This window comes from Raphanus sativus, chromosome 7 (assembly GCF_000801105.2).
Source record: "Raphanus sativus cultivar WK10039 chromosome 7, ASM80110v3, whole genome shotgun sequence".
Lineage (NCBI taxonomy): Eukaryota > Viridiplantae > Streptophyta > Magnoliopsida > Brassicales > Brassicaceae > Raphanus > Raphanus sativus.
This window is the reverse complement of record NC_079517.1, coordinates 13,155,646-13,172,996: the sequence shown is the minus strand read 5'-3', so window position 1 is coordinate 13,172,996 and position 17,351 is coordinate 13,155,646. Positions and strand designations below refer to the sequence as shown.

Genomic DNA, 17,351 nt, shown 5'->3' with positions numbered 1-17,351 from the left:
TTGATTTGCATTAGTAAAATATCTTTGATTTAAATATCATCTGAATAAAGTTGGGTAAAATTAAATTAAAAATAAATTGTTATGGTAATTTTTTTTACTTTTCAGGAATATATAAGCTTTATTTTTATTAAGTGGACAACATAGAGAAACACTCTCGCACATATAACCAAGATAACCAATTAATTTGATGATGCTGTCTCTTTGGTTGAATGTTAATTAGATTGAATTGGAAAGAGTGTTCTGCGTACAGAAATTTTACCCTTTACATGATCACTAGCTCAAAAATTATAACTTAGAGCCAAAAACGTCTTTAATTAGATCGTTGACCGATAGGCTAATGGAATTAGCAGTGATGATGTTAAGAATCTTTCTGTCTAGCTTGCTGAAAAGTTTTGAGGAAATAGTGAAACCGAGTTATGTAAACGGTTCTTGCATTCGCGCCATAGACAGCAGACATTCTATTTAACCACAGTTTGCCTGAGAATTTCATCATACTTTGTAACCAATAGCGAAATAGCACTATATAAGCAAAGGATGACATGCCTTCATAACTTCCATTATTATAGTAACAAGCAGTCTTGGTAACAAATTTTGTTATGACCGGTAATGACAAACATCACTAATGTACACAAATACATTTTTATTCAATACTTTTTTAATGCTAATTCTTTATGATATTACAATTTTGAAAATGATTACATGCAATATTTTATAACCGATAGTTTTACCAAATTTAAAACGATTTAAATTTGATTACATCAATTCGATCTACTTTATGAAAATCCACATCCAACTAATTTTACTTGCATCATGTTAAAAATACATATAAATCATTCATCTCTTAACTCCGCATAATTGTTTAATAAATACCTTTTCAAAATTCAAAATCTGAATTTTTAAGGGCAATTCTCTTAAATAACATTTTCTAAGTTTTTGTTACAAAAATAACACTCCAAAAGTAAAATGACTAAAATAGCACCTTTTGTTTTGAAAATTTTAATTTTAATTTTTTATTTTTAAAAATTTGAACACATTTTTAAAACCTCACCCCTTAACTCTAAACCCCAAGTCTTAAATTAATTAATCAAGTAGTTATAAATGTATATTTACCCTTTAATAAAACTTTTTTTTGGTCATTTTCCTCTTTTAGATGTTATTTTGTGACAAAAAATTAGTTTAGTGCTATTTTGATTTTTTTTTTTAATGTATAAACATTAATGAACCGCCATTCAAACAAACTTATTAAAGGACTTCCACATTTTGTTCAGTATTTCAGTTCGTTATAAGTTTTTAAATTATAATTGAATACATTGTTTTATCTTGTTAACGGTTGACTAACTTCTGTTAGAGTCAATGTAGATTTAGGGACGTTTTAAAAAATTCAGATCGGTTTTTTAAATTTTAATTGAGTTTAGATCGTATTTGGCACTGATCATTTGTTCGGATTATATTTGGCACGATCGAAATTGTTCGGGTCGGAATAGGCACTTTCCCCTTTACTAGAGTGTCATATTACAATTTCTCAAGTGTGGTGGTTCCCACAGCCAAGAGGGAATGAGATAGCTATCTACCTATATTTATATCTCCACAATTTCACTCCTCCTCCTCAATCAAACACACTCATTCCTTCTCCATCGTCGTCTGATTCAAAAGTCAGTTCCAATGGCTGATAACACCGATAACCGGAGAGCGATATGGGGAGTTCCGGAGAAGCTTCAGCTTCACATAGCGATGCTCACGTTGCAGTTCGGTTACGCTGGATTCCATGTGGTCTCGAGAGCTGCTCTTAACATGGGAATCAGCAAACTCGTCTTCCCTGTTTATCGTAACATCATTGCCTTGCTTCTTCTCCTTCCCTTCGCTTACTTCCTTGAAAAGTAACATTACTTAAAACCCTTTGCTTTCTAGTTTCTTGTGATTAACCAACAATTTAGTAAACTATAATTCCCATACTTATTTTATTTAGGAAGGAGAGACCAGCGATTACACTCAATTTTCTCATTCAGTTCTTCTTTCTGGCACTCATCGGGTATATATATATATATTCCTCACTTTATATTTTCAATAACAAAATTGGAGTAGCTAGTAATGAATATGTTACTGACTTATTACACGACACAGAATAACAGCGAACCAAGGCTTTTACTTGTTGGGACTGGATTACACTTCACCAACATTTGCTTCTTCCATGCAAAACTCTGTTCCCGCCATTACCTTTCTCATGGCTGCTCTTCTCAGGTATCGATCCATCTCTCATCGTGTTTCAATTATGAAAAAAAAAGATATAATTTAAAACTCCTGGACAGCTATAACGAACTAATCTAATAATTTCATTTGACTTTTCAACGTAGAAGCATGAAACCTACCATTAGTGGACATAATATTATACGTAGACCACACTGAGTGCCATTTCCAATTATGTGATCACAAAAGTAATGACACTGTTTATGTTATATACGTAAAAAACAAACGCAGGATTGAGAAAGTTAGAATAAACAGAAGAGACGGTATCTCCAAAGTCTTAGGAACAGCTCTTTGTGTCGCCGGAGCTTCCGTCATCACTCTCTACAAGGGTCCCACCATCTACACTCCGACTAGCCACCTCCACACTCACCTCCTCACAACCAACCCCGCCGTACTAGCGCCTCTTGGAGACGCCGCGCCGAAAAACTGGACTCTTGGCTGCATCTACCTAATAGGTCACTGTCTTTCGTGGTCTGGCTGGCTCGTTTTTCAAGCTCCGGTTCTTAAATCTTATCCGGCCAGGCTCTCGGTTACGTCTTACACCCTTTTGTTCGGAATTATCCAGTTCGTGATCATCGCTGCTTTCTGTGAAAGAGATTCTCAGGCTTGGGTTTTTCACTCCGGTTGGGAGCTTTTCACCATCCTCTACGCAGTTAGTTTCTTTTTACCTTTTCACTATTACACTATTTTTTAATTATTATTATATTCGTTCTTTAAATATAATTTTATACTATTAAAAATACATTAAATCCTCAAAAATACATTAAATAATCGCTTAGAATACATCATTTTTTGGTGGGGGGGGGGGGGGGAGGATTCAATTATTTTTAAATTATAATTTTATTATTAACTTTGTCAAAATTTATTGTCAACTAATAAAATCTTATAGAAAACATAAAATCATCTTTGTCCAACAATGTTTTTCTTAAAACATTTATTGGATAGAATACAAAGTGTATATTTCGATCTTGACCCTACTGTTTTTCTTTGCCAAAATGTGAATCCATTTGACTGAAATAGAAAAGATATACACTTGAACTTCAATTTAAAGCTGTTTAACAAAGCAAAATTCAATCTAAGAAACCACGAAAAAATCTTTAGCTTCAACACTTGGTTTAATCAAATTCTACTGAAAAAGAGTATAGCTAGACAAAAAAAGATCATCACATCAGCTATTTTCCCTACTGTTTTAAATTTGTCTATTTTGTCCTTACATTGTGTTGTTTTCAGGGAATAGTGGCGTCTGGAATCGCGTTTGCGGTTCAGATTTGGTGTATTGACAGAGGGGGTCCAGTTTTCGTTGCGGTTTACCAACCTGTTCAGACTTTGGTCGTTGCGATTATGGCTTCGATTGCGTTAGGCGAAGAGTTTTACTTGGGCGGGTATGTAAACTAATACACAATATAAACCGGGGCTTTACAATAATTTAGATAAAATAGAAGGACTGAAGAAAATAATTTACACTGTTTTTTTTTTTTTTTAATAATTTACACTGTTTTGTACTACGTGTCAGGATTATTGGAGCTGTGCTGATCATAGCGGGACTCTACTTTGTGTTGTATGGTAAGAGCGAAGAGAGGAAGTTTGCAGCTCTTGAGAAGGCAATGATCCAGTCCTCCGCGGAGCATGTTATCGAGCGTGCACCCGTTTCTCGCGGCTCCATCAAGTCGTCCATCACAGCTCCACTGCTCCATCAGTCAACGGACAACGTTTGACTTATCGAGTCTCTCTATCAAATAATTACAACGCCATTACCCAATGGTGTGCCGTTGTGTGTTTATGACTTTTGTGTCTGCTTTTTTTTAGTTTTTTTTTCTTAATATGTTGCCTAAGAAAAGTCGTTTTTGAGGAGGGAAAAGAAGTAGATGAGACATCATTGTTCATGAGGATGCTGGTGAAGATGACAATGATAATGATGGTGATGATGAAGACTATGTGGAAGCTTGGATTTTGGACCTTTCAGTACTATTATATTTGGCTGATATATTAGTGCCCTTGTATTACATTTCTTGTGGTTTTTATTTCGCTTTTCTATCATCAATAGAATGTTATAATTTGCATTTATGGTTTATATGTTTGATCATTGTCAGGATATTCAAAACTGATATCCAAAATCTTGAAACTGAATTTAAACCAAACGAACAAATTGTCAAAAACTGAATTATATTTTTATATATATCATATTTTCATTCTCTTTATATGCAACATCTACCTACATTAAGAAAATTATTGACTATCCTTCAATGACCAGAGACACGGTGCATAAGCGAGTTCGGCCTGGAACCAAACGTTAGTGGACTATGTGGATTCAAGATTTGGCAGGCCGTAGATAATACAAATGGAAAGATACAACACAACAAACAAAACAATATATAAGTAAAGCCCACCAGACACATGCAGTTTTGACATTGACCGTTACACAACGTAAGATCACACGTGTCCATTCCACATCAGATACATTGAACTTCTAATATTGCACATCACACATTTTGTATTCATAATATTGCACATGACACATTTTGTATTCGAGACGAACAGCTGTCGTTTTCATGTTTCTGGGTGGTAAGAATCTGCTTTTACACTACAGACAAACCACATGTATGTGCACATATATAATTTACACGGAGCTGATGTATATCTACACATATTACTATATCACAGTTAAAGACAGAGATGAAACAGAGTAAAGATATGACTGAATATAACTTTATTTGCTTAAGCTTTAATGTTTACAGACGATGACAATATATAGAGGATAGAGAAGGATCTAGATAGTAGACAGCTGTGACATCAGCAGCTGGCAGTCAAGAGGGGAGCATAACGGTTGTGTAGATTGCTTGACTGCTTTACCGTACAAGCGCAGCTTGCGTGACCTCTTGTTAACGTTGCAGGTTTGTCCTCAAGCTGCAACATCCTCATGGGCTTCGTATGTTGCTTCTGGGCTTGGGCCTTACTGCTAATATCCCCCGCAAACTGGTGGTGGGAGTGGGCTCAACACCGAGTTTGGATCGAAGAGAGTAGTAAGCTTCTTGAGGCAATGACTTAGTGAATATGTCTGCGAGCTGTGACTTTGCAGGAACATGTTGAACCACCAGAGCACCTTTGGCCACTTGTTCTCGAGCAAAATGATAGTGTGTTGCAAAGTGTTTTGACTTCTTATGCAACACCGGATTCGCTGTTAGATGAACTGCGGACAGATTGTCACAGAAAGCTTGAGCTGGCTTGGTAGGAGGAAAGCCTAGTTCCGTCAGCAAGTCTGTGATCCATGAGATTTCAGCAGCCGTGTCCGACAAACATCTATACTCAGCTTCAGTGGATGAGCGTGAGACAGAGTCTTGACGTTTAGCCGACCAGGAAATGAGATTGTTGCCAAGAAGAGTACAGAAGCCGCCTGTGGAACGTCTCGTTTCATGGCAACCTGCCCAGTCACTATCACAAAAAGCTGTCAGAGTGTCATCAGAGTCTGAAGTAAAGTGAAGACCAAGCTTGAGTGTCCCCTTGATGTAGCGTAAGACTCGTTTCAAGAGATTAAAATCTGCAACTGTTGGCTTGTGCATTCTTTGACAGACCAAGTTCACAGCAAATTGTAGGTCCGGTCTTGTGAGCGTCAAGTATTGGAGCTTACCAGCTAAGCTTCTGAAGTAGGAGGGCTCATTGAAGAGCTCATCTTGATGCTGTATTCTGTCCAGTTGCAAAGGCAGAGGTGTTGGCATAGGCGCACAATCAAGCATCCCAGCAGCATGTAACAGGTCGGTTGCATACTTCTCTTGGTTCAAGAACATACCAGTAGGTGTGTAGTGAACTTGAATGCCAAGAAAATACTTCAAGGGACCCATATCCTTCATACGAAACTCAGAACTTAAGGAACTCAGCAGCTTTTGAAGAGTAACCGAGTCATTTCCAGTTAAAACCATATCATCAACGTATAGAAGAAGGTAGATGATGGTTGAACCGTGGTGATAGATGAAGAGTGATGGGTCTTTCACACTGCATATGAAGCCAAACTTGAGAAGAAACGAGCTGAACTTATCGAACCAAGCTCGCGGTGCTTGTTTGAGGCCGTAGATTGCCTTGTGAAGCAAACAGACATGATCAGGATGTTCAGGATCTTCAAATCCCGGAGGCTGCCTCATATACACCGTTTCAGTTAGATCACCATGCAGAAACGCATTCTTGACATCTAACTGCTTGATGTTCCATCGTTTGACAGTAGCTATGTGCAACACACTTCGAACCGTTGCAGTGCGTACGACCGGACTGTAGGTTTCTAAGAAATCAATACCCTCCTCTTGCTCATTTCCTTTTGCCACAAGCCGGGAGCGTAGCTTCTCTTCAGAACCATCCGCATTATACTTGACTTTATGAACCCAACGACATCCAATAACATGTGTGTTTTCAGGTCTTGGCACAAGACTCCATGTGTTAGTCTCATGACAAGTATCAACCTCATCCGTCATTGATCCATTCCAGCCAGGATGATTCAAAGCTTGAGCTAGCGTTCTTGGCTCTCGATTCACACTTTTAACGGTATGGAGAACATATCTTGGATTCGGTTTACGAACCCCAGCCTTGCCTCTTGTAACCATTGTGTGATCGTTGTCCACTGAGGTAGGAGCAGGTACAGGAGCTGCTACATTGACTGGAGCAGGCTGAGCTATAACTGCAGGTGGAGGTGCAGCCACTATGACTGGAGCAGGAGAGTTCTGAGGAGTGTTTAGAGGTGGGAAGTCTTCAGCATTTAACTGAAACAGAACAGGAGCAGGCGCTGTCTGCCTTCTACTTCCTGAAATAACCTCTTGAGGAGGTTCTGCTGCAGTTTGTTCTTCCTGCACTTCACTTGCCGGTAATCCCTTAAGCCACGCTGTCATCAACGGAGTTGTAACACCCGCAATGCTTGATTTGTAGATATCTGCATAAGGAAACCTGTTCTCATCAAACAGAACATGACGGCTTATGTAAACACGTCCAGTAGGAGGATGAAGACAGCGATATCCTTTATGCTTCTCAGTGTAACCCAAGAAAACGCATAGGAGACTCTTAGGATCAAACTTATTTTGAGCATAAGGTCGTAGGTAAGGGTAACAAGCACATCCTAGCACGCGAAGGGCAGAGTAGTGAGGAGCTGTGCCGTTTAACTTCTCAAACGGGCTCATTGCTTTATCCATTGCAGAGTGAGGAAGAAGGTTGGAGAGAAAGTTGGCCGTGAAAACTGCTTCAACCCATAAAGACTGAGGCAGTTTAGCGTCAAACATGAGAGAAAGACCGAGTTCTAGAAGGTGACGATGCTTTCTCTCTGCTAAGCCATTCTGCTCAGGTGTGTGCGGACAAGAGATGTAATGTTTGATGCCACACTGCTGAAGATGAGACGCAAACTCTTTATTTACATACTCACCACCTCCATCACTCTGTAGAATTTGTATCTTTCTTTCAAACTGAGTTTCAACCATTCTTTGAAAGGACTTAAAAACAGAGAAGACATCGGATTTGTTTTTAATCGGATAAAGCCAACTAAATCTTGAGAAGTTATCAATGAATATGACATAAAATCTGAAACCTTGAACAGAGGTAATAGGTGCAGGACCCCATACATCACTATGAATCCTCTCCAGAGGTTTTTCAGACTGAAAACTTGAACTAGAAAAGGGTAACTTGCAGGTTTTCCCTAACTGACATGACTCACACATAGTCTTGATGACTTTATTAATAGAAATAGACTTGATAGATGATAGATGCTGAAGAATCTGTTGGTGAGGATGCCCCAATCTCTTGTGCCAAACATCACTACTTGCACACTGCTGGCGAGAAGAGTAGAATGCAAGAAACTGAGGATTCTCTAACCGGTACAGCCCTTCACGCTTGCTTCCTCGACTGAGAAGCTGCTTGGTTTGCTTGTCCTTAATAAGCACAGTATGTGAATCAAACGTGAATTTGCAGGGATAGTCATCAGTGAGTTTCGAAACAGACAGAAGTGACTTTGTGATGGATGGACACACAAGAACATCATTTAAAGGTAAAGTACCTGAGAGTGATGGTATTGCGATGGATCCAACATGAGTGATAGGTAAGAAGTCTCCATTACCGACAATCACAGCATCTGAACCAGAGTAGGGCTGAGAAGTTTGCAGATGCTGAGAAGAACTCGTGATATGGTGAGTTGCAGCGGTGTCTGGATACCATTCATTACCATCAAAGTCAGCTTCCTCTGTCGTTCTGATTACAGCGTTTGCCTGAGGAGGGGGAGGAGCAGGCTGATAGTTCTGGTTGAACCTGTTGTGACACTCAAAAGCAGAGTGACCATACTTGCCACATATCTGACAAGTAGGGCGAGAGCCTTGTTGACCACGTCCACCGGTTTGACCAAACTGTTGATGAAAGCCTCTTCCTTGGGTGGAGTATCCTCTGCCTCTGTAGCCACCGCGAGACTGACCTCTTCCACGACCAGAGTAGCCTCCTCTGTTCGTGTAGTAGGCTTGATGTGGAGTGACTTCAGACGGCGAGGAGTACGTCTGTAACTTGTCTTCAAAAGAGATCAACTTCGACATGACATCATCGAGTGTAGGAGCTGGAACAGAGTCCATTGTGTTCTCAATCACCGTACAAATGGACTCGTATTCTCTTCCTAACCCATTGAGAACACCAAAAATCTTTTCGCTTTCCGGTATGGGGGTTCCAATCGAGTCGAGCTGATCACAGAGGGTTTTGATCTCAGAAAGGTACACAGACATGGTCTTAGTACCCTTTGAGGTTGTCTGTATCTTGCGCTGCAGAGCAAGCTTCCTGGTGGCAGACACACGGTTGTATTTCTGGCCTAGAGAGAACCAGACTTCTTGAGAGGTGTGAAGACCATAGACGTACCGGAGCGCAGACTCGGAGAGAGTTCCATAGATCCACGCCATGATGAGTTGATCTTTTTGAACCCATCTGATGTACTCCGGGTTTGTGACCAGCGTGTCTTGATCTCATTCACGAACGGTAACTGTTTGAGCAGGACGAGCTTGAGCACCAGTAACATATCCAAGGAGCAACTGAGAGGAAAGAAATTGCTCAAACTGTAGTTTCCAGATTAGATAGTTATCATCCTTCAACTTGAGAGTGACACACTGCGTTATCGTGAGATTAGACGCAGAGTGTGGATCAGGATTGCCTTCCATGGCTCAGGATTTACTCGCTGAGCTCTGATACCATAAAGACAGAGATGAAACAGAGTAAAGATATGACTGAATATAACTTTATTTGCTTAAGCTTTAATGTTTACAGACGATGACAATATATAGAGGATAGAGAAGGATCTAGATAGTAGACAGCTGTGACATCAGCAGCTGGCAGTCAAGAGGGGAGCATAACGGTTGTGTAGATTGCTTGACTGCTTTACCGTACAAGCGCAGCTTGCGTGACCTCTTGTTAACGTTGCAGGTTTGTCCTCAAGCTGCAACATCCTCATGGGCTTCGTATGTTGCTTCTGGGCTTGGGCCTTACTGCTAATAACAATGACTACCTTGGATGTATATTGTATATGGTAAGTCTTAATGACTAAAAGAGTTTAGTGAACCTCAAAGTGGTGAATGAAAGGAATCCCAATTAGAATAGCCATCGGAAATACAACTATTAAAAAGAGAAAAATCATCATCTCCTTCATGAACCCATGGAAACCCTAGTGACATTGTAGCTTCTTCCCATATAGAAGAATCATCTGTTACCGGCAAATCAACGTTCATATGTTCCCATGATATCTCCGATCTTGTTCCCCACGATGACATCTCGTTGGATGAACTAGGCGACTCCTCGCTACTTTTTTCACCCGTGTTGCTGCTTGGCGTTTGGGACACTTGCGGTCCAGGCGATGTTGTTTCCGGGTAGCTTCTTAAGGACTCAGGAAGGTTGAGGTGGGCCTCGGGCCCATAGAGCTTACGAGCTGCGGAGTCATAAGCCAGGGCAGCCTCGCGGGAGGTGTCGAAAGTACCGAGCCAAAGACGAGCTCCTCGGTTAGGCTCACGGATCTCAGCGACCCATTTTCCCCATGTGCGTTGTCTAACGCCTTTGTAAGTGCAAGACGCGTTCTCAGGTCCACCTTTTCCTCTCATACAGCCTTTCCTCGAACTAGCGTTGACCGCTCGTTGTTTCTTATTTGCACCAACCATCATTACCTTTGGCTCTGTGGATGATATATGCTGATGTTGACAGCTCTAATGAGTTGTTATTTGATGATTTTTGGTGAGTGATAAGGCAAAGACATGAGGATATTTGTAAGTGTGTATATATAATTGAAGAGAGTGATGCTACGTGGCAATGAGGAGGCATGACGGAGGTTCGTGTCGAGAAGAGGAAGCTGGTGTTGTCTTTCTAATCCTAACACTTGTCTCCAGAGACCCTTCTCTTTTTGGCAGCAAAGATCGTAAAACAAGTCGACAGAGGGAGATGAGTTTTAGAGAGAGAGATATGGATAAGGTCATCCGTGATTGGGGAAATATAAAAAAATAATCACTTTTTTTTTGTCAACAACAAATTGTTTTTTTTTTAAAATGGATTCGTAGTACAAAACAGCTAAAGAGTAATAAAAACAGACAAATGAAAATAAACAAATAATGGAAATATAAAAAAAAATTGTCAACTACCATTTCGTATCGCAAAATATAAGGATTTTTGGACTAATAGCCAAATGAGCAAAATAATTGATGTCAAATTAAATACTTCTTTGTTAAATGGTATTCATATGTCAAATTAAATCGAGAAAAGTCGAATACAAAAGCAAAACAATTAAAAGTCAGCGAAATAAAATTTACTTCATACATCTTATTTTGTTTTGAAAATAAACCGTATCAGTTTACTGATCAACAAAATATATTTTTTTCTTTTGTAAGAAAATTACTCATTAATTTGAAACAAAAAAACAGACGAAACGTAATTACTCCATCCATTTCGAATTACTTGTTGTTTTAGAGTAAAATTTTCGTTTCAAAATAAGTATCGTTTTTAGTTTTCAATGCAAAATTTATTGATAATATTCTCTATTCTATTTTTCTATTGATTGATATATAGTTAGGTGTATTGTTAATAGTGTTTTTTATTTTGAAAATATGTAAAATTAAATGTTTTCTTAATCTGTGTGCATAAACATAGAACGAAAGTAATATAAAACGGAAAGAGTATTAATTTACTTTGCAAATAAAAATTTGGTTGAGCTACGCCAGTAGTTACTTCCTCTGTTTCATAATAAATGTCATTCTCACATTTTTTCTTGTTATAAAAAGTTATTTTACAAATTCAGTGCAAATTATAATTACTTTCAGCTGAAAATTAATTGCAAATTACATTGATTTTATAAATAATTTTATCTATCTTAAATACTATTAGTCAGAGAAGTGTAACTAATAACAACTTACATATATTTCCATCATTTTCTTAATCTGTGTGAAAATGTTAAAGTGACACTTATTCAGAAATAAATAGAGTATAAAAGATACTAGAGTTTGCTCTGCACGCCCGTACAGATTTGATTTTGACATTTTTATAAACTGTTTAGTGATATTTTTGAACATATATTTTATTTAGATATTTTTAGATTCATACAAATTTATTTAGACTGAGAAAAATTTAGTGTCCGAAATTTTTTAATACTTTAACATAGTTTAATTTTAAAATCTAAAAACCGGATACTCGTAAAAATCAATCTATAATGTATACCAGAATGATCATGTCTAACTAATTATGTAAATAAATAAAATAATTTTGTTAACCGATTTGAATTTTTGTCATTAACGGAGTATTTCATTTAAATACGTGAAACTATTATGATTAATACGTAAAATAAATGTCATCAAATTATTATGATAAATATAATTAATAAAGTAGTCTGGAAAAATAAAAAAGAATATAAAATATGTAGTAAAACACTTAAATGAAAACAATAAATAAAGTGATTACAATTAGTTGAAAATAGAATAAAAATTTATAAAAATCCACTTAAAAGTAGGTAAATATTATTTTGTACTTTAATTTTAATAGAATAGATGTATTACATAATCCTGCTCGTAAATTCTATGAAATCTTAATCATAGTTTTTCTTCTTTTTTTTTAAAGTAAAAATCTTTTCGTACATGCAGTCACCAATTTTTTTCTTCCATGTTATCCGTTCACTCGGCCTTTTTAAGTTTTACTGTCACGTGGAGTTAGTACAGGAAAATACAAGTATGAATGTCTGTAAGAGTCAGTCATGTGGTAGCTAATATGTACACGCATACAGAACGAGCGGGGCCAGAAGTTGGTTCCTCGAGAGACAAAACAGAGTTCATTGAACCTTTTCTATTCTTTGTTTCAGAATACTTTTGTGGTCGAGAAACACGTGAAAAGCGGTCTCTTGACTACTCCTTATTTATTCTTTTAACCGATAACTACAAAGCTCTGGTTCCTATATAAACATATTCCTTGTTTTCAAATAAAACGTTTTAAAATATCAAAGTAGTTCAAGATTTGGAGAGACAATAGTGGAAACTGCCAAACATAAGTCACACAGTCTATGTGTGCTTCCAAAATTAAGATCTTTAAACATCTTTTAGGGAAAAAGTAACATTCTACACAAGCTCTGGTTCCTATATAAACATATTCCTTGTTTTCAAATAAAATGTTGTAAAATATCAAAGTAGTTCAAGTATCTGGAAAGACAATCGTGGAAACTGCCAAACATGACTCACACAATCTATGTGTAATTCCAAAATTAAGATCTTTCAACATCTTTTAGGGCAAAAGTAACATTCTACACAAACTAGTGTAAAAGGGAAAACGAATTAAGTAGATTTCAATTTAGTTCTAGTTCTATTAAAATAATACTATCTTGCGTGATTTATTTTGTCTGAAAATACATGACACCTAAAAGAATAGGGAGTACACTTGTCTCAGACTTAATAAGTACACAGTAGACCCCTCTTTGGTAAACACTGAAGATGCAAGAAGTTATGGACATAAGCATATGTGTTACAGAAAAAAGGACATAAGCATTTCACTAACGTCAAATTAATGTGAAAGTTCGAAACAAATAACACTGAAAAATACCAAAATGACAAAGACATCATACTTGGCTGTGTGAAGCTTTTTTCAGAAATGTTTACTTTTGTCCACACTTTTTAAAGTATTTTTAAAATTATGTACTTCAGAGCTAAAATTACTTGGAATATAATTACTACACATGCTTCAAAATTACAAATGATGCAACTGTGCGGAAGCACCATTATCCATTATAGGGGGAAAATAGACCAAACAGAAAATAAGAGTAAGTTTTAATGTAATTTTATAGAGTAGGATGCCGTTTAAACGAAGGAATTGAGCAAATTAAACAGAGAGATAAACAGTCGGGTTGTTCGTAGCCAAGTGGCTGCTGAGCTCTGCCTTCGGGCCCTGACGTCGGGGGTTCGACCCCCACTTACCTCAGTTTGAGGATTAAAGGTCCAAAAGTGACCAGTTGACAAAAAAAAAAAAAAAAAAAAACAGAGAGATAAACAATGGCCCATTTAAAGTCCATCTAATAAAATGCCCCGTTCTATATGGATATAGGCTTTTGTGTGGATATAGAATGAGCCAGACTTGCAGCCACATGATTATTTCGATGAACGAGAGCTCGTTTCAATAACAAGAAGACTTTTTTTTGATCAGCCAATAACAAGAAGACTAGTTCCGAAATATAAATTGTAAAAAGAAAAGAAACATAAAAAGATTATTATCGTAACTTAAAACTCAAATTGAAACTAAAATGAGAACCACTAATCAGTTGACGAGACCAGTAGAAAGTGTAATAGCCAATAGGATAAAGATGAGTTCAAGGCACGTGGGCTTTGGAATCATTTGCAGTGTTGCGACAAAACCACTCTTATGCAAATCCAATCGATATTAATCTCTCAGAAACAAAACTAGCTATTGATCGCTTTCGAATAAAAAAAAAATTAATCAGTGCTTTGGACAAACCATATGCAATGTTGTGTTTTGCCGTTCAGTATATCAAACTGGATCAGACTTTGTTTGAGGAACCAAAGTGTAATAAAGAAGCGTTTGACATAGTGTTGACGAATAATCGTTTGATTTCATATATCTACAAGTCTCCCCTCATTGGCCGTCTGAACTTTTTTGAGACGGAAGGAATTATTATTACCATGGTGTGGTTGTCTGTTTTCTTGCTTCTCTTTTGTATTTTACTGAATTTTTGAGTGATGAGTTTTTTTAAAAAAAATTATGGATTCGATACTCGTGCATTTCTAGACGAGATTCATATTACGTAAAATTAATACTTTTAAAAGAAGCAGACTACTCCTAACGAAAAACATGAGAATCGATGAGATTTTAGTTGAAACTTTGATTGGTTTAAGAGTTCTGGCCATGCTTCTGTTTTTGTTCGAGAATTCAGGTGCTCACATTGATTCTCCTCAAAAGTTTTGTGTTAGCTGCTCCAGTGTACGAGAAATTGATATTCGATAAATAGATCAAATAAAAGAAGAAAAAGAAAACTCATTAAAAAACATTTTTTTAGAAAACACAAAAACAAAATAAAGAAAAATTCAATATAGAGAAATTTTTTTTAAAAGTTATAACCTGTAATTTATACTAACTAAAAAAATGTTCTGCTGAGTTGACACTTGTTACGTAATTGAAATATTAATTTTGCTTATGTGACGGTTTAAAAATCAATTGAAAATTTTGTTAGCCCAAAATTAAATTGTTAGGAAATATTATATTATATAGTATGTCAATTTTAGATTATTTATTTATCAAATTAAAATTTATTATATATTATTTTCTTAAATAAAATTTGGAATTACCTAATGTAATTAAAAATATATATGACAATCAATGATTTGCTAACAATCTGTATATTTTTTTATCATTTTTGTTTAATTCTTTATTATTAAAATAAATTACACAATTACATTAATCATATAATAAATTTTATATTTTTGTATATGTTATATTTTGAATTTTTCAAAATGAGTATAAATTACTAAAACTGTTAAAAAATCTCACATAAACTTTTGTAATCAATGTTTATTTTTATGTAATAAGATAAAATGATTATAAAATCATATGAATATATATATATATATATATATTTCATATCGTTTAAATTAAACTATACATCAATATGAAAACACATACTTATATTTTGATAGGTGTTTATGTTAATATATATATAGGTATTTTGGCTTACATTACTCAAATTTATATGTCTTGAGAAATTTAAAGTATATATAAATTTTGAAAATTTTAAAATAATTCAAACGGATTATCCGTATCCGAACCGAACCCGCAAATACCCGAATCAAATCGAAACCAAAATTTATAAATATTTAAATGTTGCTGAAATCTTTAAACTTGAAAATCTCAAACCCAAATAGATTTTAACCGAATCAGTGGATATCTAAATACACATCCTTAATGTAGTCAATGTAAAACGATCAAGTATTACAACTACATCATTTAGTATAAATAAATAAAAACTAAAACAGAAAATTAATATCCGTGCGGTCGCACGGATCAATATCTAATTTTTAATTATTCTTTCCTATGTCGTTCATTTTTATTGTTTTTTTTGATAAAAAGTTCATTTTTGTTGTTGTGAATAAATTATTCTTCCTCATCTCATATAAAACTAGATGATTTAAGAAATGTGTTTTTATTGGGTTTTTCGTTACAAGGAAGAAATTGCGTAGTCACCAACTGGTTGTTAAGGCATTAATCCCTCAATTAAGCAATTGAGCAGACACGCTTCTTCTTCCTCCAAAAAAACACTCCCTGCAAATCAAATTCTCTAAGCTATCTTAAACAAAATAAGCAAGAAAAGTTAGCTCCGTGGATGGTTTTATATTTTTTTTTTTTTTTTTTTTAACCAGGGGGTGATCCAAAGGCTTTCTAGGCCCAAGACTATAAAACTGTGGATGGTTTTATAGTTTGGTATCAAACGTATTTATTTAACATCTTTTTATTTGGTAACCACGTATTTATTTTCTTTCGCTAAAACATTTCCATAATGATGAGCTAATCATATTTCAGAAAATTTAATATTCTCAATAATATTCCCTAAAATAATAATACGTACCAACATCAACTATTAAAAGTAACACATATAAAAACCATTTTTAGGAATAAAACATCAATGTAGTAGGAACAGAGGTATATGATGATTTGTTGAATTTTTCTCCGTTTTATTAACATGTGAAAAACAGAAAATCCAGAAAATGGAGTTAATTAAGTTTCCACCTTCGCACGTCACTTAATAAGAAACTTGTGGCCGCTGTATTACTTGAACTTGAACAGAACACGTATAACTAATATACATCATGATACGTCTAACTAAAATGGTTATCTGCTTCTAATTACAAATTTTACAAAGATTTTTTTTTCATTATGATAACTTTAACAGTTATGTATCACAGTGTAGTTACGAAGTATCATGTCGCTTAACACATGTTTCATGCTCGCTTATAATTAGGGATTTGCAATTATATACGAAATAAAGCATATGTTGTTGGTTCACACTACTAACCTATGATATTATTAGCACAACCACAACCAATTTGAGATTCTATAGTCAACTAATCAATTAAGCTTTCGTGGACAAAATTAATGGTAAAACAATTCAACGGTTGCTTGAATTTGTATCCAAGCTATTATAAACAAAAAAATACATATATATATATATATATAGATAATACTAATTTCAACTCTTTTCTTCGTTTTTTAAATGTTTTCGTTTGTTCCAATTATTTTGAATATCAGCACCAAGTCAAGTCAATGACAACACAGTATTAGTTCCGGTTCAACAATAGTTTGTTAAGTTTGAAATATAACCCAAACAGAAAGATAAATACAATGAATTTTCTGCATAATTCTGTTCTCTAAATGGTTGGCACAAAATATAATAATAATACATTTGATAAACAATTATTTTAAGAAATTAAATTAAATAAACTATTATTGGTAGAGTCTATGGTGGGGGTTAGAATACTTTTGTATAATTCAAAAAAATAATACTGGTAGAGATTTTCAAAATTTCTCTATATACTATTAATTACCATATTGGTTTATATTTGTTAATTTTTTTAAATTAATTTTAAGATCTGGTCTTTGTT

The 17,351-nt window shown here is 35.3% G+C and overlaps 2 protein-coding genes across 2 annotated transcripts; one reads left to right on the top strand and one right to left on the bottom strand.

The window, feature by feature from the left end:
- Nucleotides 1-1,595: 1,595 nt before the first annotated feature.
- Nucleotides 1,596-4,306, top strand: LOC108818241 (protein WALLS ARE THIN 1). Its single transcript, XM_018591140.2, has 6 exons — nt 1,596-1,877; nt 1,967-2,029; nt 2,122-2,238; nt 2,476-2,896; nt 3,475-3,626; nt 3,758-4,306. The coding sequence occupies exons 1-6, from the start codon at nt 1,663-1,665 to the stop codon at nt 3,957-3,959; spliced, it is 1,170 nt and encodes a 389-aa protein (XP_018446642.1). The 5' UTR covers nt 1,596-1,662; the 3' UTR covers nt 3,960-4,306.
- A 5,160-nt stretch (nt 4,307-9,466) lies between these two features.
- LOC108816431 (dehydration-responsive element-binding protein 2D-like) lies at nt 9,467-10,650 on the bottom strand. The gene has a single exon (XM_018589002.2). It carries the CDS (start codon nt 10,383-10,385, stop codon nt 9,795-9,797), a length of 591 nt encoding a protein of 196 aa, XP_018444504.1. The 5' UTR covers nt 10,386-10,650; the 3' UTR covers nt 9,467-9,794.
- Between the last annotated feature and the right edge of the window lie 6,701 nt (nt 10,651-17,351).